This window comes from Harpia harpyja, chromosome 10 (assembly GCF_026419915.1).
Source record: "Harpia harpyja isolate bHarHar1 chromosome 10, bHarHar1 primary haplotype, whole genome shotgun sequence".
Lineage (NCBI taxonomy): Eukaryota > Metazoa > Chordata > Aves > Accipitriformes > Accipitridae > Harpia > Harpia harpyja.
This window is the reverse complement of record NC_068949.1, coordinates 42,682,975-42,710,652: the sequence shown is the minus strand read 5'-3', so window position 1 is coordinate 42,710,652 and position 27,678 is coordinate 42,682,975. Positions and strand designations below refer to the sequence as shown.

The 27,678-nt window shown below is 49.6% G+C and overlaps 1 protein-coding gene and 2 long non-coding RNA genes across 4 annotated transcripts in view; 2 read left to right on the top strand and 1 right to left on the bottom strand.

Annotated features, from left to right (window-relative positions):
- Positions 1-4,334: 4,334 nt before the first annotated feature.
- LOC128146889 (uncharacterized) lies at positions 4,335-7,790 on the bottom strand. Its single transcript, XR_008236879.1, has 2 exons — positions 7,553-7,790; positions 4,335-7,121 (listed from the first exon to the last, which is right to left on the bottom strand). It is a non-coding gene; the product is annotated as an uncharacterized LOC128146889 (long non-coding RNA).
- An 8,503-nt stretch (positions 7,791-16,293) lies between these two features.
- Positions 16,294-19,615, top strand: LOC128146888 (uncharacterized). Its single transcript, XR_008236878.1, has 2 exons — positions 16,294-18,277; positions 19,426-19,615. It is a non-coding gene; the product is annotated as an uncharacterized LOC128146888 (long non-coding RNA).
- Positions 19,616-24,227: 4,612 nt separating this feature from the next.
- FAM53B (family with sequence similarity 53 member B) overlaps positions 24,228-27,678 on the top strand; it is a 35,752-nt gene continuing 32,301 nt past the window's right edge. The window contains exon 1 of one of the 2 annotated variants that reach the window (XM_052800112.1): positions 24,228-26,721. In XM_052800112.1, the coding sequence (XP_052656072.1) occupies positions 26,653-26,721 (69 nt within the window). In that variant the 5' untranslated portion in view covers positions 24,228-26,652. The remainder of the gene's footprint in view (positions 26,722-27,678) is intronic. The other variant, XM_052800111.1, reaches the window with a different exon arrangement.

Genomic DNA, 27,678 nt, shown 5'->3' with positions numbered 1-27,678 from the left:
CCAAAAGATATGTAAGGTTCAGGACAAGTATTGTTTTCTCCTCTTCATAGGACTGATTATCATTAGATTTTTGTCTTCTAGGTAGTATTTTTATATCATTTGTAAAGCTAAAAATAAGCTTCCTAAAACGGTTACACAGAAATTTTAGCATCGGAAATCATCTAAGTGTGTCATGCAAGTTGTATGATCAACCACTTTCAATTAGTATCTTTAGCAAGGCATTTGGAAGCAATGATAGTAATTCACTATTTTCTCTTGCTATCATGTTGCTGTTTTCCAAATGTTCTGGACAGCTATTGTATTTCTTTTTGGAATTATTTCCTCCTATATGAATACATTTTCTGTCAGGGAGGCTTCTTAGTGGTGGGGAAAGGCTGAGAACCAACCTCCTCTTCCAGCCTACCTCATTATTTGCCCAATTTCATGGATTATTGAGAGCTTCCACTTCAAGCATTTCCCTACCACTTCTGGGCTGTATATAGCTCCATAGGCAGCAAGTCTTCAGAGATGCGGTTCTTCTGCTTTAGCTTTGGCATTACGGGGTCCAGTCATAAGGTGGAGATACACACACTAACATCACCACTAAAATGTCATCCTGCTGCCCAAAGGTGTCACGGGCCTATTGTTGGGAGTCTTAAATGCTAGTTGTCTGGAGTTTGGGACAGGAATGTGTTTTTGCCATGGAGAAGGGTCTGGGCTTTGGCCGTAGGCAGTTGTCTTCACATCTGTGCGTTGTTCTGGGGCAGAATTCACATGCCTATCTGCTTCTCAGGTCCATATAAAAGTTTTCTGGTAACATGCTCAATAAAGCTGAAAAGAGCAAGCCTGCAGATAGGTCCTTTTATAGGGACGATGGGTAGGGAATGGAAAAATGGAGTGGCTCTCACACATGGAAAGGTTTTGATTCCTAAATTTGTCATGGCCCCTCTTTAGCCTCAAACGAGCACACAAGCTATTGCTTGAAACTAAGGATTTCTGCATCTGAGTTTGCATATTCTTTCACAGGCCCAAGCACTTTCAAGTATCGCTGGAGAGTAGAAAAATGCTTGTTAAACATGTTTTAGAAGATTTATTTTAAGGCAATAATAACCAAAGGCTTACTGTTTAAAATCTGCTCTGTTGGAAACCTGGTATTTTATGAATAATGGAGTCTAGGGAGGAGCTCTAATACTGACTTAAGCAATGGCTTTTTTCTGACTAGTAGGATTTGGAAATGACGTGTCAAAGAATGTCCTTGATTTGGGGCAGTTCATCTTGCTAGATGGTTCTTCATGAAGGTATGATCTCTAAATGTTGATGCTTTTCAGTGAAACACCTCTTGAAAAAAAAAGAGGCAGAGGAATAAGCAGTGAGTTAGGAGGAGTGAGTCTTTGCTTGTAGTTTGGGCAGTGCTTCATGGTAGGTCATGAAGGCTGGTATCTTCATGACTACACGGTTGTGTGGCTCTTGGTTTCAGCTGCAATGCCAGACTACAGGAGAATAAATGCAGCCTTTGAAATATGTTCTACTGGTATTGTTTTGCTATCTGAGGACTGTGTATGTGATTCCTCTGTCAAACGTGAGGTTGGTGGGTAGTAAAACTGACATCTTCCGTGGATCTCAGCAGCAGTTGAGCCCGCAGACTATTCTTGCAGTACCAACATCTGTGTTTGGTGCAGCTCAGACATCCGATACCTGACTCCTGATACCTGCTATTGCCAAGCAAACTGCATTTAGGGATTCTCTTTTTTAGGCATTTACTGAGAGAGGCCATTGTAGTTGTTGTGGGGCTTGTACTACTGAAAGAGCTTGCAGCAATTTATGCTGGATTTTTACAGGGTGTATCAGGGATGTGAACTGTCGGGATGAAATAACTGAAAGAGGAGACCAAGTGAAATTAAGGAAATAAGTACTGATTTGAGATGTCAGATCTAGGGGAGTTTCTACACATGGGACTCTGCTAGAGCGTAGGGTAAATAGGTTCTCAGGACAAAAAGCCTTTGCCCTTTCAGTATCACAGTACCTTCTTGATGTAAATATTTGTATAATCATGTTTATATAAATTAAAAAGTGAGAAATACCAGACATGAAAATCATGATGCAACTGAATGAACACAGAAAATTCAGAGGGAAGGGTAATGTTCCCTTACTCCTTGACTTCCCTCTTGGTGACCAACTTGTTATTTATAAGAAAGTATGTTCATTTAACAGTCCTTAAGGAGCCGAAATAGTCAACTACATTGCTGTCTGTAGGCTGTTTTTTAAATGTTAATTTTTTTGGAAGGCTTAGAAGATACGGAATTAATATTCTGTTCTTGAACTTCAGTGTAATTCTGTGGTCTAAAATGAAGAATTTCTGGGAGCTACAATTTTTTTGAAGAGCTGTTGGGTTATGTCAGAAACACTAACAGAATTATGGCAGCTGCTCTTCCAGACAGGGCCAGCAATGATGAAGCATAAAATTACAGGCTTTCTATCCTCTCAGGAGAATATTTCTTCAAATCATTATCGAGAGCATCAGGTTGAAATAAGTGTTTGCGTTATGGGCTCACCCTCTCGATTTCAAAACCAGTGTTGCAGCACCATTTCTGAAAACCAGGAACGGCCAGCTGCCTTGATTGTGTCGTAGGATTTAGGGTATTTGACACCTATAGCGACAGGAGACTCTCATCTTTTTTTACTTTCTATTTTTCAAAATGATTTTTAAAAGGAGCTTTTAGATGTTTGGGTTTTTAATCCTGCCATTGCTATTTACAGGACAGCTGGTTATACCTGGGTTAAGAAGTGCGTGTCCCACCACACAGGTCTCAGGTGGGAGAGTCTCCAGAGAACAAATGAAGTGTGCAATAAACAGTGGTGTGAGCAGACTGCCCTACACCTTCAGTGCAATAATAAGGGGTTTCAAAGATTGACCATAGGATACCAATATGGAAGCTATGTCTGCGGTACAGGATTTGCTGTACGGAACCAGAGCACTCTCTGAGGCTGGGCTGACGTCTTCACAGCGTTTGCATTATGCTTGTTTCTAAGCAATGAAAAAAGTTCTCTTCTGAGGGAACATGTCCGTGGCTAGAAATGGAGATGTTCTCTCATGTAACTTGCGTCCAAATTATTTCGGTTCTGCACAGGTTTCTGGTGCAGGCCGTGACATCTGTGGGGCTGAAGGGTCAAAGGCCTGAATGGGCAAATGAGGTGATGAACTGAGACCACTCACTTAGCACAACTGGGCTTTGCATCCAGGTGTGCAGAGTGAAGCCACACGTACGAGGTGGGTAGATTCCCGTGAAGCTACGAAGCTGCTCTTGGCAGCTTCTCTGGAGTTATTTTTACGTAAGGATGAGTTCTTGAATAGCTTTTCTGGTACATTAGGCACAGCATGCTTTTCTTCATCGCTGACGCTGGCTTCCATGTATTTCCATGTTCCAGGAATGCACTGGCAGCACTGTAGCCATTATGAGGAAAATCTGCATATATATACTCCGCTATGTCCGTTCTACTGTGTTCCAGGATGCCTGGTAAAAGGCTGCCAAAATTTATGTTATTTCATACCAGACAAAATCTTTAAGTATGGTATTTAGCAACATACAGCAAAATTTTCAGTGTTTTGGCACTCGGATTGCTTTCCTAATCTTGGCATGCCGAAAGGTAAAGAACACGACTTGCTACAACAATAACTGCTTTATTTTATAGGCCCTCTAAGCATTTTAACATATCGAATCGTCTCCTGTAAAATATGTGGAGAGCACATAGAAAATAATCAGGCCAGGGCTTTGCGTTGCCGTAAGGAGATCTGCCTTTGTGCTCCCATTGCTCGCTGCCTTTTCTGGGGTAAGAGGAGAGGAAGGCTGCGCAGCGTTACCTACCCCTTGGCCGAACGGGTGGTACGGACACCTGCGGAGGGGATGGCTTTATCGTATGCCTTGGCTGGAAGTACGTTGAGCCTGACCTAACCCTTGTGGGTAGCAGCTAAATTGAGGAACAATTAATGGATACCTAGGGCTTTCAGTGAAAGGGGATGAGGTGTTACAGCCTCAAGACAAAGGAGAAGGAACGCTGGCGTGTTTTATTTGACACAAATAAGGGAAAAGCCAACCTGTGGCTTAATTTCCATTTGTTAGGTAACAGTATAGCTTGAAATGAGCCCATTTCTAGGTTACTGGAAATTAAACTGAGTGCTGTCAGGCAAACAAATGATGTAGCTGCAAGGTAGCATATAAATTCTGGATAATCGCAAGTGCATAAGCCTGTGCTGGAGAGCCAGAGCTAATAAACACTAGTGAGGGAACAGAAATGAACCTCAGCACAGTCACTCCAGCGCCAAGTATTCATGGACAGTGTCACACGTCAAGCAGAGGTGGGAAGAATGTGCGTTTATTGAGTAATTTGAAATGCTGATAGGGTTGTGAACTGAAACCTCTCATTAGCAGCACAGAGATGTGCACGCATGGTGTGATAAGCCTGCATCCAGCCTGAAACACCAACCAAGAAAAGGCAGGCTGAAGGTTTGTCAGTTAGATTTTCTCTAATGCTTCCCCTAAAACACAAGTTGGTGTTTCCAGCAGAAGGATCTAGGCTCTTTCACCCCAATTTGCAGGAGTAATTAGCCTCACTGACTGCTGCCCTACCCTAGGGTGCCTCAACTCCATGGGTACTGCATTTCTGCTTATCCAACGTAGCGTGCTGCTTTTGGGCATGTCCACAGCTGCCTTGGTTCTTGTGAATGATGGACAACTAACTCTTGGCTTATCTTAACCCGATTCAGACACAAACATGGCTGACAAAGTGATTAGCGCAGTCAAGCGAGAGGAGGTTTCGCATACGTATTTCATGGTCTATTTATTTTATCCGTCAACTGTTTCCATTGCGCCTAGTCTGGGGCAGCCCGTAGCTCAGCAGTCGTGCCCATTGCCAAGGCAGGGAGGGAGGCAGCAAGTGAAGCGGGAAGCCGAAACACAAAGCTGTTGCATGTGTGTAGCAAATAACCTGTGAAATACAAGAAGGATTTTTAGGTTTATCGTATGCCAAACGTAGTAAGAACTACACTCCTCATTACAACCCTCTCTGCACAGCAACGCTTCACTTGTTTTGAGTATCAGGTCTCCTTGATTCAGATACTCTCTGACCTAGAACACATTGATCGTATTACAGAGATGTGCTTGTTCCCTGGGTATGAAACATTTGTTAAAAATACTTCTGCTCCCTGTTATTTAGATTCTGTGAATTTCAGGATTTCCCCTGAAACTGGAGTGCGGCTTCTGAAACTGGTCTCCATTCTGTGCTGTTGGAGACCTTCGGTGGAGCCAAAGATGTCCTTGTGAGTACGCGGTACCCGGCACAGCCGGGCGGCTGGGACATCAGCCTGCGACGGGGACACTTGGACTCTCTGCTTGGCTTCGGGCGAGTCTCTTACCTGTGTTCCTTGCCTGGCAGGAGAAGCAGAAGGATAAAACCGTAAATAACTGGGATTGCTCAGGTGCTCAGAACAGCGCAGAGTTGTAGGTCATCGTGAAAAGGACGCTTCTGAAATTGTTAGCAACCGTGGTGCATATGACTGGAATAACAACGAACTGGAGTAGAGAGCGAAGCGTTGGAAAGGCTGCACAGAAAGCAGGCTGTAACTGCAGCCAACTCCTGTGCACTGGAAGTGAAGGAAATTGTGTCTATCTGTAGGGCTTAGCACTGTCACATCTAAATGTTTTAATGACTTGGACCCCAGTATAATTTCAGAAGGACCATGGGGATCATTAGCTTCTTTCCTACCCACAGAGTTTCCGTCTCCACAAGGAAGGCTCCTAGTCAGTGGGTAGCAAAGGCGCTGACATCTGAGACAAAAACACAAATTAAATCAGCTCAGAATGTAACTGACTGAATTTTCTGTCCGTGATGACTAAACTCTCATGCCCAGTTCTTTAAAGCTTGAAAATGATTTCTGTCTTTTCCCCTTCTGACAGAGATCTTCTGCACTGTCACCAGAGCAGGGACCCATGACCAGTCTTTACATTTAAACAACGTTACTGAAAATACTATCTGTGGAAAACAGGTTTATGCTTTGGCAGCAGGCTTTCACGCAGGCTGATAATGCTCCACAGCCAGCTCATCTGTCGGAAAGCACGGAGGATGAGAGGTAGAAAATGCTCGGTTTGGACCGAGCTGCAGACGCAGACAGAAAGCAACCTTCTGCTTGGTTCTTGGAGACCAAGACTGCACTGTGCAAGGCTGCCACAGGAATGGATTCAATTACACTGCAAGCTTTATTACTGAAATATTCAGCTGGGAAACCATAAGAAAACATTTTCAAACTTGATTCCCAAAGTTCTGGAAAAGGAGTTTGCAAGTGTTTTATCGCTGCCAGTCTCAGTACGTGATAAGAAAAGCAAACACTGAGTGGGATGGAGGAGCCTGATGCAAAAGCCCCTTCACATCATCAAGCCCTTTTTCCTGTTCCTAGTCCACTCATACCGGCCCCTCCTGCCTAATTTTATATGTAGCAAGTACGGAGCCACTTTTGTTGAGATCTGTCCTCGCTACGTTGGCAGGAGCGGCTCCGTTGTTAAATCTTCTCCCACTTCTTCCGCTTACTTACCTCCTTTCTTCTTTATTACATTAAATACCGACGGTCTTCCTCGACATTTATTTGGCATCTTGGGCCATGCACCAGCGGGGCAGGACATCCGAAGCACTGCTGAGTTACACACCTAAAGCCTCCCTCGCCGTTCAGCGCACACATGCCCTTACTCGTTCCTACTTGCCATCGCCAGCAGTGTGCCCGGCCATCCAGCTGGGTGGATGAAATTTAGCCCCGGATTCATTCCTGATGACATCTGTGTTGTCTGCTCGCATATGTTCAAGATTAATGTTTAGGCTCTGTTTTGTAAGGAGTTCTAAATCTTCCTTTTAGCTGTCATGTAGTTTCCTTGTTCGCTAATTACGCTCGCTTTTGGAAGAAGCCTACGTGCTGCGCGCAGTTCGGCTTGGATGGATGGAAAACGTTATTGTTAGAGCAGATTGCTTCTAAAGGCCGTCTCCCAAGTGAAGCCAAGCAGACGTGTCTTTGAATACTGCAGAGGACCCACGGCCACCTTCAGCCTGCCAGTATTTTGCTGAGCTCGTGTTCTGTCAAACGCCTCTTCCCCAAAGAAATGCTGGGAAGACGGAGGAAGATTAAGGAATGGGATTTTTGGCCGAATCCCGCCGGCAGGTACAGTGGTGGATGGTGTACCCCCGCGATGCGCTAAAACTTCAGGGCTACTTCTTACTGGGGGGACCCTTCCATGGGGTCTGATGGAGCCCAGCCCTCCTCCTCCTCCTCCGGCCGTGCCACCAGGAGTCACTCTCGGCCTCCGAACGGGGCCGCGCAGCCCCACGCGAGTCGGCACTAACGCAAAGAAGGAGAGCCGTGCCTGCCTACCACCGAGCCGGGCGCTGCTCGGACTCGCCTTTTTTTTTTTTTTTTTAATTTTAATTAGTTTTGGGTTTGATGGGTTTGGTTTTTCCCCCCAAACACCCCCCCCCCCCCCCTCGCTCTGAGCGATGTTTAACCCCGACAACCGCAGCTCCTTTCCTCCCCCCTTACCTCGCACCGACACCTCCGGTGCGCGGCTCCCCGCCGGTGCCCGCGGCGGGGAAGGCGGAGGGGGGGGGGGGGGGGGTGCGCGGTTTCTCCGCCGTGCTCCGCAGGTGCGGGCCGGGCCCTGCCTCCGCCGGCCCCGCTCAGGAAGTGACAAGCGCATTTCCTCCTCCTTTTCCCTTCCCTTCCCTCCCTCCGCCCCGCCCGCAGCACGGCGGCGGCGGCGGCAGAGGGAGCGCGGCTCGGAGCGGTGCCCGCGGCCGGGCCGCCGCCACCACCCCCCACCATCACCACGGTAAGCGCCCGAGCCGCGCTGTCACTCGTGGCTGGCAGAGGGGGGGGGGGTCCCCACCGTGCACATCCCGGGGAGCGGGGGACAAAGGGCGGCGGTGCGATCTGCCCTCCCCGGGGTCCCCGTATACCCACCCCCCCCCCCCGCCGCCGCCGCTGCGCATCCTCGGCCCCCCGCGGGAGCGGAGCGGCGGGGGTCTCCGCTTCTCTCCGCTTCTCTCCGCTTCTCTCCGCTTCTCTCCCGTCTCCGCCCCGGAGGAGCGGGCTGGGGGTTGCCCGCCTTTGTGCCGCCGAGTCCCGCGGCCCCCGGCCCCCCCCCCCCACCCCCGGCCCCAAGCCGGCTTTCGGCCCCGGGGGGTGAGCGGTGTCGGGGCTGGGGTCAGCCCCGGTCCCGCTGGGTTCGGCGGCGGCGGAGGAGCCGCCCGGAGGGTCCAGAGGGAGCGAGGTGCGGCGGGGGGGGGGGCTGCCGGTGTGTGCCCGGGGAGCGGCGGGGGTTGCTTTGCCGGGATGCTCAGCCCTTGCCGCGGTAGAAAACCCTTTTCGGGACGAGCTCCCGTCGCCCGCCCGGCGTGCCGGGGGTGTCGCGGGTGGGGGTGAGAAGGTCTCCTCTCCAAAGTTTTTGCGTGTGGGGAGCGAGCGTGCCTCTCCTCCTCGGATTACTCTGCCTTTGCCTCTCTAATTTCTTCCTCCAAATGCATCAACACGTGCTTTCCTTTCTCCCGACCGAGAGTGATGTTCAACCGGGCTGAAACTTGGCAGGTCGGTGGGCTCGGTGCAAAATTCCCCAGGCTGGGGGGCTGCCCGGGGGGGGGGGGGGATCTGCAGCCCAGGAGAGCAGTGGCCGTGGTTGAGCATCGCCGCAGAGATGCTCTCCAGCCCGTCCGGGGCCGTCGCACACGCTTGCCACGGTTTTCACACCTGGCGTGGGTGAGGTAGCTCATGGCGTGGAGGAAGGGGTGCGGGTCTGTGCCCCCCCCCCCCGCCGGGGGGGGTCTCCGGTGCTGCGGCGAGACGCTGCAGCTCCTTGCTGTGGAAAGCGCTCTGGCAGCCGAGTTGTCCTAGAAAGTCTGTAAGTCTTGTTTCTCCATTCGGTGACGTCAGGTCGTTCAAATTAGATGCTACGTGAAGATTTCACGTACAGCTGTACGCGAAGATTTCACGAATAAGGGTTTTCTCCTCGCTAATTTTAAGATTTAATTTACTTGACGGAGAGAGCGAGTTTGCAACAGCACGGTGCCTGTCGCTGGGTAGTGCCGCCGTCCCTCTGTGCCGTGCGGCCTCCACGGAGGCTGGTGTACCTTGGCAGAGCATCCCCTCCTTAGGAAATCCTCTGGAGTAAAAAGTAAGCGTAATTTGTTATGAAATAGGCTGATAGACCAAACTTCAGTTTGCGATTGAAACCAGATGTGCATATTTTCCTTTTGAATCCTCAAACAATAACAGAAGTCTATTTTGACAGATTAAAAACTACTTGCAAATTGCAGAGGTAGCGGTGTCTTGCGATAATACAGTAAAAACACGGAGGGTTGCGAGCACCTCCGCCCGCCTCTCACCAATATCGGGTATCTCCGAGCGCAGGAGGCTGCTGCTGCGTTCCCTCCGATCGCAAAGCGCAGATTCCCTTGGCTCGCCTCTGACGCGGGCAGAAATATTTAGCAGGGCTTGGCTGAGGGCTGGAAAAAGAAATAAAGAAACCCCCAAACAATGTAGATAATGTTTCTAGAGAAAATATTTGGGGTGGGTCACAAAACAGGTTAATTAGAGTGATAGTAAAAAACCTGAATTTCGGAGCGGTTTGCTCTGTTATTACCTGTCGTGGCTCACTGTAGGCTTGAACAGAGCTTCTGATTTATTTCTTTGGTTTTAAAAGTCCTCCAGAGCCTGAGGATGCTTGCGGTGGTGGGTGTGTTAGACCCGGCTCCGGTGCGGCCGGGCTCAGGGATGCAGGATTAGGGCTGTTCACCCTATGCTGGAGGCATTTCTCTTGGAGGAGGACACAGCCTCCTGGCTTTCAAAAGTGGGGGGAAAAACCCAACCAGAAAAAACCCAACCAAAACAACCTGCTGTGGAATTGCTTCCTTCTCTCCACTTCAAAGGAGAGAAGGACGCCATGTGGGGCACGGCCACGCGTGCCGGCGGTTTTGCAGCTGAATCCCTGGGTCCAGACTTTCTCAATTCCAGGTTAAACCCAGAGAAAGGAGGAAAACTTCGGCAACTTCCCACTCTGCACAGGGCCAAGGTGTCCAGGAACCGCGTCAGTTATAGAAAGCAGATGGCCTTTGGGAGGAAGATCAGGCTGTCGAATGAAAAACTTTGCGTGGAAAATCGGGGCAAATTGATTCAGTAGATAATTGATTTGTGTGAGTGAGATCCAGATTTTTATATATGGAGATCAGGCAGACTGCAGGACAGAGACAGCACTGATGTAGGCTTATGTTCAGGTGTGGATACCTGCATAAATAAATACATGTGCATAAAAAAATACACGTGCATAAATACACACACATGCAAATAGGTAAACATACACCAATATAAATCCCCAAATCTGCTTTGGTTAATTATACATAATTAATTTTTTTAGTATCAAAGGCTTGCTTCACTTTCAGCAAAGGTATAGGTAGAACGAGACGTACAGCTTTTTGCTGAAACACCTGTATTTCTGTGCAGAACAGGCAGGATGGACCCTGTCCTGAAGGGGGATGGAGGGGAATTGGGTTTATCCAATTTGTCCATTTTATTATTACTGGTTGACTTCGGATTTCTCAAATGACAGCTGCGTGGTTTGAGGCTGTTCTTCCTTTTTGTTTCTTTCTTGTAATGTTGTATGGAGTTTCTTTACTTGATCTTCATCGGGATTGGGATAGTTTGTACTTCCCTTGTAAAATCCCAAGTAGAAAAGAGGGCACCCTAAGTCGAAAGGGCCGATTTTGGTTTTGTTCCCTTCCCCCTTCCGTATCACATGGTTTATAGAACGATTTTGCTGGGAAATAGTCCTAATGAACATTAATCTGTGGCAAAGCAGACTTTGGACCAACGGGCTGGGGCAGGGTGAGGTGCCAGAGATGCTCCTAGCTCTTTGGAGAGCTCAGCCCGGAGGGGTCGGATCTCCTTCCCACGTCCCAGGGGAGGGAGAGGGGAAGCAGAGCCTTTGCATCAGGTCTGCCCTCACCAAAACTAGGGTTGAAATAGTTGAAAATACCTCCAGAAAGACAAGTCCACGTTTTGTTCCCATGGCCCTGGGGAACGAGGCCAGCAGAGGAGCTGGGGAGGTTGCTCCTCTCTAGCTCCTCAAGCGAGCTCTCTTCTTGGCTGCCTTTTTTTTTTTTTCTTTTTTTTTTTTTTTTTTGCTCCTTTCTCTCCCAAAATGGGGAGGAGGAGGAAGAGGAAGCAAGCCTGCTGACTCGGGGAAACAGAACAAAAAAAAAAAAAAAAAGGAGGTCTGACGAGTAGCGGAGGGCTGTGACTATCGGCGGTCTCACGTGCCTGGTCCGATGTGATGGTGGAGTGAGGCGGTGATAGCCGTTTCTTGGCAGCCTCCCCTGGCACGCCGCGGTTCACGTCGCGGGGGTCCCCGCGGGGCCGTGCAAAAATATCACCAAAACAACAGCTCCTCCGGCGCGTCTGCTCCCCGGAGAGCTAAATATAAACTAATGGGGCAAAGAGAAGGGAATTTTCCACCATGCTACTCATCTGTGCTTGCGAGCCTGCTGGGTCATTAAGGCTGACGGGCTGCTCCCCCCTGGGGAACCCCCCCGCCCCAGCCCGCTCCCCGCCGACCCCAGCATGGCACGGCGAGAGTGCCACCGCTCTCTTTAGAGATGAGACCTTCCCTAAATTCCTCGAAAGCGGTCGGGGCAGCGGCAGACCTGAGCCCTGGCGCTCTGGTGCTGCACTTAAGTACCCCTATGAGCTGTGGCTGTGTTATAATTATGAAAAAGGACTTTTCCAAGGTCGCACTATGTGTCCGCAGTTGTAGCCTGGCTGCCTGCGACCCAGCTATTTGCTTAGAGCAGCAATGCAGAACGTGGCTCTGGTACAGTGAACCAGAGAGCAGATCCTTGGGCTGTTTTGTTTTTCCAAACTTTTACGAGTTGGCTGCCTTTAGAGAGACAAAAATTCCCAGGCAAGAGCTTATTTCTGAAGCCCCGCCAAGCTGGTGCGAGCTCTGATAGTACAGGCTGTGGATGCGTGAGCCTTTAGTCATCAACAGGTGAAGCAGGTATTGAAAATTAAGAAGTGTCATCACGCAATTAATTTACAGCCAGAATTTCTCCTGGCTTCGGTGGTTCATCCACGAGTTGTGAAGCCTATGAAGTTTGCGATGTTAGATACGTAAGATACCGCACCTTAGGCATCTAACATATGCTATATAAGATAAATAAGATTTGATATGTTAGAAGTTTCTGTTGAAATGCACGGAAGGAGGAATCTGCATTAGACTGACCTGGAGGAGCACCGGAGCTGGCACGAAGCACGGCTGCTCCCGGCACCGCAGGCTGTGGGTCCCTGCGCAGGCAGGTGGGGGGTACCCGGGTGAGTTTGGCTCCCTAATCGCTATATTTGAGCGGTAGTTTAAGGGCTGGTTGAGGGACTGCAAAAAATCTGTTCTGGTGCATTGAGTTTCTATGCCCCCTCTCCCAAAAAATATGCCCAAGGGAGACTTGGTCATGGTTTTTGCTTTTCGAGGATTAAATATAGCAGCATCATTGGTGTCACTCCTGTGTAGTCCTTTTGAAGCATCCCTTGGGCTATATCATTCCCTGTATCTGTGGATCCTGGCCATAGCTTTTGCTTTCAGCAGCCAAAGTTCAGGGCTTGCGCTGTGCGGTAGGTATGGGACAGTGGTGAAAGAAGAGTTTTACTTTGTGGCTGTTTTGTGCTTATATATGGTTACGTCTCCTAGGGTTTGTAAAAAATGAAATCTGGCGAACTTTGATCCGGCAGCTGGAAAACTTGCTCTCCCTCTCTCTGCTCAAAACCAGCCCTTGAAAGGAAGGACCAAAAATCCTTTCAATGGCAGAGGAGGAGCGGGGCTCAGGGGTGGTGGTGCAGAATGATGCTGCTGTCAGGGTGCACCAGCAGCTTGCTCTGGTCTCAGCGGCTGGTCTGGACTGGGGGGGTTAGGAGACGCACGCCTCATCCTGCTCCTAAATCCAAGGTCTTCTCAGGGACGAGTTAAAGCCGGTTATGTGCTTCCTTGCATTTAAGAAATTTCTTTTTTGTCCTTTTCCCCATGACAACTCTTGCAGTGACCCGAGACAAGCCTTCGTGCTCCTCTGCCTCAGTTGCCCCAGTTGTACAACCGCTGTCATCGTTATTCTGCACCGCTGGGAAATGTTAGGGAAGGGAAGGGAAACGGCGTTAATGAAGACAACTAGGCTTGTCTCGGGTTAGGACAGCTTAGCAGCGCAGTTAGGCCAGGGGGTGGTAGCAATTTCTCGTTTCAGGTGATGTGGGAAAGTCACAATAACTGTGAGTTTTGTATTTGTGTGTTTACCTTAACGTTACTGAAAATAGCCTCCTGGTGTGCTGGGTAGTAGTTGTCCATGCTATAAAATTACTTCAAGTATATATATTATTAACCCCAGTATTGCACGCTTTTTTTCTCTCAGCCATTACAAACGATTATTGTATAACATTTTTGAAAGGACAAGTTTTAATACTATTAAATAGATGCCAAAAGCTACAATTGTGTGCCAAAGCTGAAGATCCGTTACAATTATGGAGACACAGAAAGCATTAGGAATATCCACATTTGGTTTTGCAGCCTCTCTGTTAGTTCAGAAAAAGATTATCTCTTTATTGGACTATCAGTTGTGTTATAATTGAAATACAATGTGATGGATGGTACTTCTTGGAGTGAAAGTATTGTGGTTAATGAAGATTTACAGTTACCGATAGCTTCATTTAGAAACTATCACCCATGTTTTTGGTTGCACATGGTTTATATTGTTGGTAGAAGATTACTTTTCCCATGGAGGTTTCAGGTGAATTGTTAAGTATTTTAAACTTAATTAAAAAAAAAAAAATTCCAACACTCCAGCATCATCGATTGCGCTGTTGATGCCCTCCCTGTGCCCGTCTCTTGCGTACCCCCACGATAGACTGTGAAGGTGACAGGGGACCGTACTGGGACATGGGGACTGCTGGGCACGGGGATGTAGCAGCTCACTCGAGGCGTAGGGCAGCGAGCCAGGAGAGCTGTGCTCCTGGACACTGCTCTGTGTATCACTAGTTTTAGTAATTTTCTGAATTAATTCGTGCTGGAGCATGTCTTTTAGAAAAGCCATCCAGTGCAGAGATAAAAACACAGCGAGGATTGAGAACCCACCGCAGCCATTTATTATGCTGGTAATTTATTGCAGTGATTATTGTCCATGCTGTTCAGGAAAAAATTGCACTTTGCCCTTACTCTGAATCTGCATAGTTCTGACTTCTCGCAGTGCTGGGTGGTGTTACAGCGCAGGTCTGCTCCCTCTGAAGGACCTGCTTGGCATCTCCTTCCCTCTCTGAAGGCGGCCAGGTCATTCCTGAGCAGTTACCACTTGATGTTCTCCCCAGTCTTGTGCTGTACCCATGTCTTCAAGTCCCTCAGTTACTCCTGGGGTCTTCTCCAGACCTTAACCAGACACGGCAGAAGGCTCCAGTTGCCTGTAGTGGTCGTGGAGTGCAGAGCACAGAGGCAATACCGACTCTTCTCCTCCTGGAGATCCCCAATGTATCCAGCCTTGATAATCCACTGCACAGTGCAGGAGCCTGGGGATGTGCCCCTGCCTTTGAGGTGAGTGTCTTTTAAGTAATTTATTTCTTTAAGGCGTATCTTAACATCTCAGTTAAACTGTGCTGGTTGCCTCTCTCCGTTGTGTATCATCAAGTTGTTCTCCGTATGTAGTGCTCTGCCAGTTTTGAGTCACACAGCACTGATTTTCCTATTTCCTTCCCAATTACTGCCAGAAATACTACATGACATAAGGTGAAAGTCTAGTTCTTGTTGAAGCCAGTACTGCCTGTTTATTTGCGGGTCTGTTTGAGATGTGTCAGTTAAGTAGTTATCGATAACTGTCCTCCATTTCGATGCGCTTTAATCAAGTCTGTTTTACCAGCGCTCCCTTGTGCCGGCACAAAGCCGTCGAGTGAGATGAGAGCTCTTTTCTCAGGGTTGTTAGTTGTCCTTCCCGACTCTCCGTCCTTGGACTGAAACCGGAGCCTTGCAGGGCTCATTTTCTCAGGGCCATCACATTTACCACGCTGGCTTGTGCCTGTCCTCTGGGAACATTGGCGGTGATGGCTCGGAAGACTTTTTGGCACGATCATATAAAAGTTGAAGGTGTAAATTATTTGGAGCTGTTGTTTAAGAAAGATCTATATTTAGTGCCTGCTGTTTAGTATCATCCTGGGTTACTCTTGACAAATGTGACCGTATCGTTTTACTTTCTCCTTAGGACGGCATTAAAGTATATATTGACCATTTCTCCCTTTTCTGCATCGTGACTGATGTTCCTGCCATTCTTTCTGACTGCGGAGCAATGTTGTCAGTGGGACTTCTGGTTGTCCTTAATGTCTATAAAAAACCCCTGTATCTCTTTTTCTAACAGAGCCTGATGTTTAACTTGCAGTCTCATGCATTTTAAGGTGGTGTCAGTATTTTAGGGACTTCAAAATGATTTACAAATTCTAGGATTCATTAATTCCTTCGCTCATTAATGTAGCAAGTTGATAGGTGTTCTCCCATGTGACGAAGGTGGACATTTTTGCTGCCCTGTTTGTACTGGGCAATCATTTATGTTTGTGCACTGACAAAATACCTGGCGTTGATTCCCTTCCCGATAGCCTGCTGGCAGCTTTGGAACCGGGATGGGATGCAGCATTTAGGTCAGTTCTCCTCGGGATGCCGTTTCAGGAGGGGACTTCATGGTTCACACCATGCTGGTGCTGGGACTGACCCCTCTGTCCTTTGTGCTTCGCATTTCCACGGCACCGAGGAATCCGTTTCTCCTCCTGATTTTCACCTGTGCGGTGAGAGGGAGGTATGGAGAGTATCCAGAGATGGAGACTCTTGGGGTGGAAAATGCAGATTTTTTTTTTTATATATATATATATTTTTTTTTTTTTCCCCTCCCTTTACTGCATGTTCACACTGTCATAAATGAGCTCGAGGAAGGCTGGGCAGGACGGTGTTTCTGCCAGCCCGAATAAAATCAGGGACTGTTTTCGTTTGCGCTTACTGCTGGATAGGTTTCTTTCTCTGATCTCCAAGACGGGCTGCAAAATCTGAGCTTTTATGGGTGCCAAGCTATAGTGGGGCTCATCCTGGCGGGAATTAGGCACCTCCAGGGGATGAAGCATCCCAACACTGGGAAAATTGTCCTCTGCGAGCATTACTTTTCTGGCTGGGCGATCGCCTGGTGGGGTACCTTGCTGGAGCCGTACCCCAGGGGGGAAATGTTCCCGGGCAGCCCCCGAAGGAGCCAAACCTGCAGGAGGTTTGGGCTCTACGTGCTGCTGACACCTCCCGGGAGCCGAGAGTGTATTATAGCAACAGATTCTGTATTATTCCAGCCTCACAAGCGTCTCCCTGCAATATTAAAAACACCAGCTGAAACCCAAGTCCAGACTCTCAATGAATGACTCTGTGGAAATGCTGTTGGGCGCGTTTCGGTGCCGCTTTGGCTTTGATTTAAATGGGTAAACACGGTGAGTGGGTGTTTGCTTTGACTTCTTCCTCATAGCGAAAGACTTCCTTTGAGGGAAGGTGAAGCTTCCAGTACTATTCCCCATCCCAGCATCGGACCATTCTGCCCACAGCTTGGTGTTGGCGATGCCTTCGCTGCGTGCCCAGGCCCCGTGCTGCCAGGCTTGCCCAGCAGCAGTGGGAAACCCCCGATTTCCCCAAGTATCGGGGATGCTGTGTGCCCAGGGCTCTGCTCGCAGGTACGAATAACCCTCGCAGAGCTTGGATTTCTCCGTCTGGATGCGGCGTGATCATCTCACCCAGCCGGGATGACGCTGCGGGATGTCCTTGGCTTTTGAAGTCATCTCCCCCCTGCTTGTCCCACACTCTTAAGCTCTGTTCCCCTCAAAGCTTCCCAAAATCACCTCCGGCTTTGGCTGCACCAGGTTTATGTGCTGGAAATAGCCTTGCCGTGCAGCGGGCGGTTGCTGGAGGAGGCAGGGTGGTTGCAACCCGTCGTCTCCTTGCCCTGCTGAATTAGGAAGAGCCCCTTCTCCTCCTCACACGTTCCCCCATTGCCACCAGAGCTATCGAAACCGACTCCTTGGCAGCCCGTGCACGTAGGAGCCGTCTTCTGGTAACAGATTGTTATGTATTTAATGAACCTGAGGAAAACAAGAAATTTGAAGGCTGCGGGGCGATACAAGTTTGCTGTTCGGTCTGCCAAATTCGTGCTAATTCAGACAACTCACAGATGTTTGGCTCCTCGTTCGTTAAAGAGATTTATGTAAGATGCAGGGCTCGGAAATGTATTCCCGGTGTGCCAGAGAGATGGAGGTGGCAGCGTGGGCAAAGGTTTCCCAGCCCCAGAGGACTCCTTCCCTCCCTCCGCGGCCGTGCCACTGCCGTACCTTCCTCTTGCCAATGTTGATGGCAACGAACGGACAAACAGCAGGGAAATGTGCCTTTCAGTCGCTAGGAGGATTAATAAAGGCTCTAGGTTCGTCTTTCAGGAGCCGAGGAGCTCTTTGAAAGGTATTTTTCAGCTGAGGAATGAAACTCCAGAGGTTGCCCGAGAGCTGAAGTACTTTGGTCTGATGCAAACAGTGGTCTCGTAGGGTTTGCGGGTGACGGCCGGCACGTGTGGTACCCTCTGTGGGCGCAGAGACCGTCTGCTGAAAGCATTTGAAACTCTTGAAATGTTGCCTGCCTAGTTCAGGTAGATAATTTCAATTTTTGGAAGGTCCTAAGTGATTATTTTGCTGGGCTTCACAGGAAGGTTCTGCAATCTTAGGGTATTTATTTATCCATAAAGGGGAAGTGGTAGGAGATGATGTGAAGTCTGGCAATCGATGCATACATCAGTACTTCCCTGCTTTGAATTCAGATATTTCTTTAGGGGCCGTCAGCCTCTACCGATTCTGCAGCTCAGCCTCAAAAAAGGGAGAAACCTGACTTGCAAGCAGCATCCAAATCTGTTCGGAGAGGGATGATGGTGTTCTGGCGGTTGGCAAGCTTTCCTCAATTACGTTACGAAATGTCCCAGATCTTGCTCGTGCTTGGTCCGTGTGGTGGTTTTTTGGTGGTCGCCGATGAGTAGAAAGCATTATAGTCGGCGTTGCAGCGCTGAACTCACTTTGCAGCTCCAAGACGTGCAGAGACCCCAAGACCTTTGGAGTAAGCAAGGAAGCCCAGGCTGGCCAAGAAGCCCCCCCCTAACCCTCAGAGCATTATTATCTGGCTGTAAGTACGTGGACACCGTGTTAGAGGTAGGTATTAAGATGGGTTTATGTCCTATTTGAAATTGTTTATGCTTGAGAAGTGAGTCTGTAAAAATGGCGTGGTGGGGCTGTGTTTACTGTCTCCGTCTCAGACATTTCGGGTTGTATATGGGAAAAGAATATAAGGAAGAAACAAGAATTGTTTTTTGTGTCTGTTTACTAGAGCAGCATGCTCTGAGTGGTAATTAAAAGTAAACCTGGACTCTGCTGGCTTGTTCAACGTCCCTAGTTGTTGAGATTAAGCAGCCAAAGCAATTCTCAATTCAGCAATTCCTCAGCTTTTGGGAGCGTGGCCAACACTCACAGCGTCTCACAGACCATTGCAAATTCTTGTAATAAATCTTACAATAGGGAAAAAAACCAAAACAAAACAGAAAGGTGAGATGGTTTGTTGGACCAGCAGGCTGGACTTCTGCTTCAGCTGCTCTTCTCCAGAGACAACCCTTGGTCCAATATTTCCAATATTCCTTGGAAATGCTACTCAAAATTAGAAGCAATCCCCTAATGAGCGGATTAGGCAATGATTACAGGTTTGCTCAAAGAGAATGTGCCACTTCTACAGTCGCTGAGACTAAGAGCATCCTGTCGGATATGTCTATACGGCCCACACGGTGCCGTGCAGAAATATTGGCAACGTGTGTCCCCAAGCCAGCGTGGCTGCTGGGAGGGCTGCGTTCCTGGGGGGGGTCCCTGGGACCAGTCCTGCTGGGAGAGCGGGATGCTGGGCTCGTGGTGCTGAGCTCTGCCGTGTGCCGCTCCCGGCTAAGCTGGCCCCGGCGTTGCTCCACGGCAGAGCGATGCGCTGGGGATGCACCCTCAGGCTGGAGCAGCTCGTCACTCTGCGCACGTGGCCAGCTAAGGAGCGATCCCTTTGAAGGTCTGATGCTGCTCCTCCACGAAAATTTATGCACTGGCTGGATGGGCAACCAAGAGATATTGAAGACCCCATGTTAGTGCTCCGAACGCGTATGCTCTTCTTTTTAACTACCGTGCATGAGTTTTTGTGCAGCGAGCTGGGTCCCGTGTAGTCACGTCGCACCTCTCCGCTGGAGACCAGCAGTTTCCTCGTTTGTGCCTCTCGCTTGCCGGTTGCTGTTTTGCAATGACTAATTTTGCTCTTTTCTTTTCCTTTTCAGTTGCCAGGGAGGAAAAGGCAAAGTCACTGCCAGCACCATTTTCTTCGAGCTAAGATGTTGAGACAAAGCACCTCTGCCCCAACCCTGTCCTTTCAGTCCCTTTCCGCTGCTCGTGTGTAAGGGAGTCTTTCCCCTGCCACTCCTATTCCCTAAGAGCACGGGGGCAATAAACCTGACGTGTTTTACTCAACTAGACGGTGTGTAATTTTCCTTAATTGCTCTTATTTCTTTTCGGTGAGAGCTTGCCTGCAGATGAGGTCCAACCCAAACGTGCAGGTCTGTGTGTGAGCTTGGACTTCAGGCTCTCCCTCGATGCTGCGGGTGTTTGGACCAGTGTTTTGGGACTCAGGGTGCTGGGGACCCGCTGCCTCGCGTGACTTCGGCGTCGGGTTGAGGTAGTTGCCCAGGCACTTGGAGCCAGGGATTGGACTGAAATTATAGATATTTTTATTTGCTTAGTAATTAATTTACGGTTGTGGGCAGGACCCGGGTACATTAGCTGTTCCTGGTAGCGAGGGTTAACCTCAGACCTCCGTAAGCCAGGTTGCACGTGGCCATCCGCAGTGGCTATACATCGTATTTTCTGTTCCTAACGTGACCCCTCGAGATGGATGCTGTTGCGGTAAACCTCAGGCTCTTTCTGGCTGTGGATTTTGTTAGTGTGGCTGTAGAGGCTGGCTCTGTGCTGGCAGCCCTGCAGCACGCGTTGGTGAGAACCTCCGTTCCTGTGTGAAGCTGCTGGTCGTAAGCAATGAGGTGATGCGGTTCTCAAAGCCGTGCAGACCTACGGAGTAATGCTCATCTTAAACACAACCCGTCACTGCTTTCCCCTTTGCTATGCCGGCCATGAAAAATGTTAAGTGTAGGCAAGTCTTTTACTTACTAATTAATGCCGAAAGTATGTCTTTATCTTGTTAGCCCTGGAAAAGTCTAGTCTAGCTGCAAGCAGGAGGCAGAGGAGGACGTTTCTTTATTCGTTTTCTTTGGCTGGTAATTTCCGAGGAGCTGGAGCATGTGGTGAGCCCAAGGCTTTGCCAGGCAGGAGGGGAGCACTGTGCGGGACGCGTGGTCTCCTGCCTCTCGGCAGGACCGTGCTTGCCCTTCCAGGAGCTGGGGAAGACCCTGTGGAGCAGGAGGAGGTAACTACAGGCTCAGGGCAAGACGGGACAGTGCTGCAGCCTTTCTGCTCGGAAGGCTGGGCAGCCTGGGGCAGCTCTTTCCTCTTGACGGAGTCCCGGGGGACGATCCTGACGCGGCTGCATCCATGGAAATTCTGTCCTTTGAAGTCACGTGCGCTGACTCATGATCCTGTTTACTCGGGACTAGTCCATGGGGCATTTTCAGAGTGTAAAGACTTCTTCTCGGGCCCCGAATGGCACATTTCACATTTATTGGAGGTTTTTACCCCGTAACTAAAACCAATATTCACTAATGATGTGGAAGAGTGCTCAAGCAAGACGAGCAAACTGCCCAGAGCTGAGCACCTCTCAGCCCTGCTGCAGAAGGCAAATTATTGCCCAAGTGAGGAAATGAGCCCACACTTGGCTACGTCCAAATGATAGGCTTCAAGGATTTTTCCAAATTCGTAACACAATGAATCCACAAATTGAAGATGTACCTGTTGGCATGGTCCAAAGCACTGATGGTGAGACAGGCTGTGCAATGAGGAGATTCAGTGTAGCCCCAAATCCCTCCTAAGGAGCGGGAGGATGGGGAGGGGGGCATGATTTTTAGCGTGGATAAAAATTGCAACGTGATGCTCTGTAGAATGCCTTAAACCTCACAATTTTGAATTGCAGTAACCAGTTTTGGCTATTTTCCCCAATTCCTTGTAAGTCACCTGTGACGTTAGGGGGGGTTGGCTGGCTGCGGTGTGCCTGGGCTCCGCAACAGTCCGTCTGCACGGAGAAATCGAGATCTGCATGGAGAAATCGAGATCTGCGTAGCAGGAGGGGAATTTCTGGTTAATTGGTGAGGTAGGGGGTGTGGTTAAGCCTTAGAAACCTGCTCAGAGTTTGACCTGGAGGGATTAGGATTGGTTCTTCAGTCGTGGGCGTCTAAACTGCGTTAAATAAACTTTGCGATCACGGCAGCATTTCGCTCAGCCCATCGTTTTCTGCTTGGAGGAGGCGAGGTTGGTGTTTTCCACTGCCAAGCTGCATTTACTGCTTTTCCTCTCGGAGAGCCGTTTACATCAAACTGCTGCGTCTCTCCTCGCTCGCATTCGTTGCTCCTTTGTGGCATTTTGCAACTTTTGAACCGGCGTTACTGAACCCTCCTGCCCTGTGACAAACCTCGGGGCAGCGGCTGCCAGAAGATGCGCTGAGCCGGGAGACTTGGCTTGCTCCAGCCTTGCCTCCCGAAGCACCTTGTGCCTTCGTGTAGCATCAGCGTTGGCTCTCCAGAGCCATACAGCCGGAGTTTGCGGTGTGGCGACGGGAATATTTTTTTGCTGAGCCGAAGCATGCTCTCAGTTGCACCGTAGCGTTTTGGAATGACGCTGCTGGTGGCGATGGAGCCGAGTCCGCAGCTACACCGAGGATGCAGGCTAGGCTTGGGCGTTTGTCCTTCCTCCTCTTTCACGGAGTTTGGGAGGGATTTGGAAATGGCTGGAAATCCTCTGCCCGGAGAGGGACGGGCAGCTCTTGGTTCCATTCAGAAAGTAAAGGTCAGGAATGCTTCCCTTTTCCACTTGCAGGGCTTTAAGAAAACTTTCTGTGCAGTCAAAAGGGTGCCTGAGTATTTTTTCAGGCACAGCACAGGGAACAGTGCTGGGGCATGGGGTAGGAAGCGGGGTCCCGCATGGGTTGTGGCTTTTTCACTGAAGGCTTCGAGCAGCATTAAAAATTCAGCAGGGGCGGGTGATTTATATTCCGAGAGCGATCCCGCTGTGCTGTTTGCAAGGTGTATCAGTATGCAAAATACGGCTCCGGCGCCTCGTTCCTGTGTGCCCTTTCTGCCTGTAAATAGGTTTTATGTCAGTGTGTGTGTCTGGAGATGGATTATTGGAGCTGGATGGGGGTTGAATGTTTTCTGTACAGAGGGTGGTGGTCCCACAGCAAGTGGAAATCTGTGATGCTGGTCCTCAGTCGCCTTCCCAAAGAGTACTGCTGGAGGTCAGATGTACGGGTATGCGATGTTGGTTACTGTTCAGGCTCCTTCCAGCTGTGGCAGGCCATCCGACAGACAGTTTGCTAAATCCCGAGGTCTTTTCCATCCATTTCAGTGTAGCAGGTGAAGGGGGTACGGCTGCGACTCGGCAGCTGCGTGGTGCTTGGAGTCCGCCTCGGTAGCACCAGTCGTGGTGCGGGGAGTGGGACCTCCCTGCAGGGAAGGGCTGGTTGCCTGCAGTGAGCAGTTCTGGGGCTGTACTCCTTGCTGGTACCTTGTAAGGAGCGTATTTATTCACAAGCATTACCTTTCAAGCCCGTGGGCGAAAGTTGGGTCATCTGACTTACTCTTTTTGCAGTGTAATTTTTTCCAAGCCCAATACTCTGTTGCTGTGATACTGTCCAGAAAGCAGCTCTAAAAGAAGCCTCTTTCCACCTCTGCAACTGCAAAGATGACACAGGCTTCCGCTCGGTCTCTATTTTGAAGTAATACCCATGGAAAAAGCATAGTGTGCTCAAATTTGGGGATTTCCATGTGCTAGCGCTGCTCGTGGGTGCTCTGTACAGCTCAGGAGATCGTGTCCATCCCAGCGGCTGTGGCCCAAGTCTAAACTTAACCGTGATGGAGGGATGGAGATAGTTCCTTTATCTGATTGCAAATGAGGAAATACATTTCTTAAAATAATTAATGGTCCCCAAAGAGTATGTTTTTATTAGGATGTGTGTGTGTAAAAGCCTCCAGTCTATAAATACGCAGTAGTTTCCTCCTCAGAATCAATAGGGAGAACGTCCCAGGTCTGCAGAAGCGTTTGTGTCCCACAGGATTTGTTTGCATCCAGAGGACATGACGGGGCAGGACTGTGCCGGGTCACGCCATGTGTCGGGAGCCCGGTGAAGCAGGATGGGAAGCCAAAGATCACATTTCACTGGAAAGTTTTCCTTTTTATTGCAGTTTCTCGGTGGGGGTGGTTTCAAAACCCAACCAAGAGGTAGTTAAAAGAGCCCAGACCTAAAAATGCGCCTCGGACCCGACATTGGGTGGTGTTAACTGCCAGCTTGCTAGCGGTTTGCTGCGTTATCGTTAGGCTTGTGCTAATTGCAGGAGATGCAGTGGAGCAGGGAGAGGCGAGGTATGAAGTTGTGTGCGCTGCAGCCTGTCCGGCTCGGGCAGGGAACGTCTGCCTGTACTTGCCGCTGTTCCTGCCTGCTGGCTGCCGCACGCTTGGGTGTGTAGAGGAGTCTGCTGCAGCAACATTAACCATTACCTTAGGGAAAGATAATTATTTGTGAAGAAATCATACCCTGTTAACGAGGAACCCTGCTTAACTGCTTTCAGGCTGCTCTGAATGCTTGTTTGATCTTTGCTTCCCAGGCTCCCAAACACAGCGAGTCCGGCTCCGCGGCAAGCATCCCTATCTCTGTGTCGGGATCAGGGACAACCCAGATTGTGGCAGATAATAATAAAAACCTCGAGTGTTTTTAGTCCCCGTCCTGTGCTTTAACCATCTATGGTATGGCGCAGGGGAGCAGGAGGGCACCAGCAGCTTTGCTCCGGGGGTTTCCCCAATGCTGGAAGAAGGCTGGAGCCTCCCAAAAAGCCTCCTGCTCCTCATCCTTGGGTGGGTTTTAAACCTGGCTCAGCTGCCCCGGCTCGGAGGCACGCGCTGGGGTCTAAGCACTTCTCGTCTACTGGGCTGCTGTGGGCATGCTGGTCTCTGGGAGGCTGCTGGCCCCGCAAGTTTGGCAGGAGGGGATTTTTTCCTTGGGGAATGGGAGCTGTATTCTGGCAGCCAGCTCAGATATCGGCGAGGGCAGCCGCTACCCTGCTCCCTGTCCTCGGTCTGCAGCTCAACCGTGGGGAGCTGGTGGAGCTAAAATTGCAACGGGGAGCACTCACGAGAAGGAAAAGGAGATGAGCCGGCGTGGATGGGGTGCTGCGCAGCTGCCAGCGGTGCCACGTTGTGCTGCTGGGGGCCAGTACCGGCGTTGGGGATCTTGCTGTAAAACACTGGAGGCTTCAGCAGCGAGCAACCACCAGTGTTGCTTATTTTCCCCCTGTATTGCTGTTTCCATGTGATTTGGTCCTCACTTCCATGCATCTGTCCCAATCTATTCCCTGTTACGTGCAGCCCTTTTTGGGGAGCATCCCCTCGCCTCGTGTTTGCTCAGACCCTGGTGTAAGCAGCCATCCCTCCTGAACAGGACCTCTAGGTTTTACTGCATACCAATATATTTGATGCAAGGACTATCAAAATGCAGAAATGCAAAACTCCCGTGGAGCTTATTAATGACCGTACAGCGACTCTTTCTGCTTGCTCCTGGAAAACAGCTTGATGTCCCCAAGCTGGCTCCAGCACAGAGCTGGGGGAGGCTCCTGAGCATAACCTTGGGGGTCCGTGTGCTGTAACAGAGGTCTCTGAGCTGCCTCCAGCATCGCCGGGGAATTGGAGCCCCGCGGCGATGGGGGCACGTTGCTGTGTTAGTCAACTGGTCCTCCAGCCCCCCCCATCCTCCCTTATGTCGTGCTCTCCTCGCGCGAACCCGGGCTATCCGTAGTATAAATACGCCATCTGGGCTCGCCAATTACGTGTCATTTTGATGGTTTGAAATGTTTTGCTTTTCTATTTGGCGGGTTTCATTTGGTTATTGGGTTGCCCAGAGGTTTATGATGAAGCTACCAGTAAGTTGTATATTATAAGCCCGCTGATGTCCCATAAGAAGCTGGAGACTGTACCAGGTGCCCTTGGGAACAATAAATCTTTGGAAAATGTATTGATTACCAATCCTGGCTTTGCACTCTGGATGAACTTTGTCCTCAGAAAAGAATAGAAGGTGATTTTTCTTTACCAGCCAGCTGGCCTTCAAATGAGCTACTCATAACACTATCGCAAACTCTAATCCAAGTAAACACGGAAAAGATGATTTACGAGTTGGGAAGAGAAGCCGTATCAGCTCATAATGAGGTTTAATACTTAGCGGCGTATTCTTAAACATTGTCCTTAAATATCGCAATTGAGTTTTGACTGCATGTTACAAGATCAGTGTTTTATGCTCTTTGGATCATGCAAATGGTGGTTTTGGTTGTTTGCGTTAACTGCAAGGCAACAAAATAGCAAAACAGGATTAGAGGAGTCATTTGGGGAAAACACTGATTTCTATAACCAGATTTGAATTGCAATCTGTCTGCTTTTACACGGGAGTAAGTTTATCGGAGACGATGCCAGGAGGTGAGGCAGAGCTCATGGTCAGGTCTGTGCAGTGCTGTGTGAGCCTGGCTTGCAGTTCATTTTTTAATACAGGCTCCTCATTGTGCAGCCTTTAGCTTTTGCTACCTAAAACTACCTAAGAAATAGGTAAGGATCCAGAGGCATGGTGTGGCCCTTAGGATTTCACGTCAGGGAGCTCTCTCCTTCCTTGCAGGCAACTCTTTGCCTTGTTTTTTTCCCCAAAGGGCTCTTCGTGGGTTGGGAATCAGGGAGTAACTGGGGTGGGATAAGGGCATCCAGGGGATTTCACAGCCTTAATGATGCTGGAGCGGCTTTTTCTGCTGGACATCTGCTCGCAGTTGGTCTGGGGGCAAGGGCTTCTGCGAGATCAACCCTGGGGCTTTAACAAGCCCTTCTTTCAAAGCCTGGGTATCTTTGATATAGGGGATGTGAGTTCCCTTTTTCAAAGGGAGAATTCAGAGGAAACTTTGTTTATTTGTTTATTTATTTGCCTGAAATACTTCTGTCCCTCTGTATCGCCTTGTGTACCTTACGTGCTTCCAACAGCTCCTGTGAGCGCCTGTCCCGTGAAACACCTCTCCGCTGATGGGGTACAGAGGAACACCAACAATATTTAAGAGTCTAAAATAAATACTCCCCTGGAGTAACCGCCGTTGGGGTGTTTTTCGGGCAGCGCTCTCCCCTTGCCCAGCACACCCACCCTCCATCCCACCGTCCCACCAGGCAAGTCCCTTAAAGCTGTTCCTCTCTCTCTGTGCGCGCAGGGAGTTTTCCCATGGGGCCGAACCTTTCCCAGGGGAACATGGACTGAAAAAGGAGCTTCACCAGACCACGGCTGCCGGCACCCTTCGCCTGGACCCTGATGGACTCCGAGGCAGGACTGCATTACCATGGTGATGATCTTAACCAAAACTCGGGAAAACAAAGGTGCTGACTCCGTAACATGCAGGACTGAGCTGGTAAGCTTTGTGAAATCTTTGTTCAAGACTCTTTTGCTGCCAAGAGCTTTGCCATAGCTTTATAATAAGGGGGTTTTGTGCTGCAGGGCTGGATCTTTAGATGGTTTATAGCACCGATTTCTACTGAGCTGCATTAATATCCAAGGAACAGGTGATCAGTAAATGATTGGAGTGCTGTGGCTTTTGCATATGTGAATTTCAGTAAGCGTGCAATGGAATAAACAGTAGAAAAATATAAAATCAATGCCGTGAATAACACGGGTGAGAAGTTGCTTCACCAACAGCGAACAGATGCTCATCATTAATAGGAGGATGAGCAAGTGGGGAGCAGGATTAAGTGGGAGATGGCAAAGGGCAGTGCTGTGATACTTAACAGTCTCGCTGACAGCCTGGAGAGATGCAAATCCAACCACGCCGAATGAGCAGGGAATAAAAAAAAAAACCCAAAACCAAATCAGGGGCAGCAAACAGATTAAATGATGCTGCAAGGGGTGAGCGAGGCTGTGGGGCTGAGCGTACCTACGGTAAAGGCAAACGAGGGGCAACGCGTTGTCTGGGCGCAGTGTCGGAGCGAGCGAGGGTGGGGAGCAGGGGCAGGAGGAGGAGGTGGGGGATGATGGAGAGCCGTCTGAGAAAGCCCAGAGCAAAGCTGGTCGTGGACGTTTGCTCCTCTGTCCTCCAGGAGAGATGGTCGCAGTCCGAGAAGAAATTAGACCGAAAGGCTATTCCTCGCAGGGTGCGCTGAGAGCCTCAGATAAGGGCGTGCAGGAACACAGCAGGAAGCATCTGGCAGGATTAACCGTAAATGGGCTTTTTGAGCATAAAAGAAATATAAATGCCTAAGTTTGCTGAGGATGATGAACTGTCCGGCCAGGCTTCCCGGGCAGATAGTGCAGCATGCCGGGGCGAAGGCAGGCTGCCCTGGCAGTGCACAGTGGAGGAGAAGGCAAGCAAGCC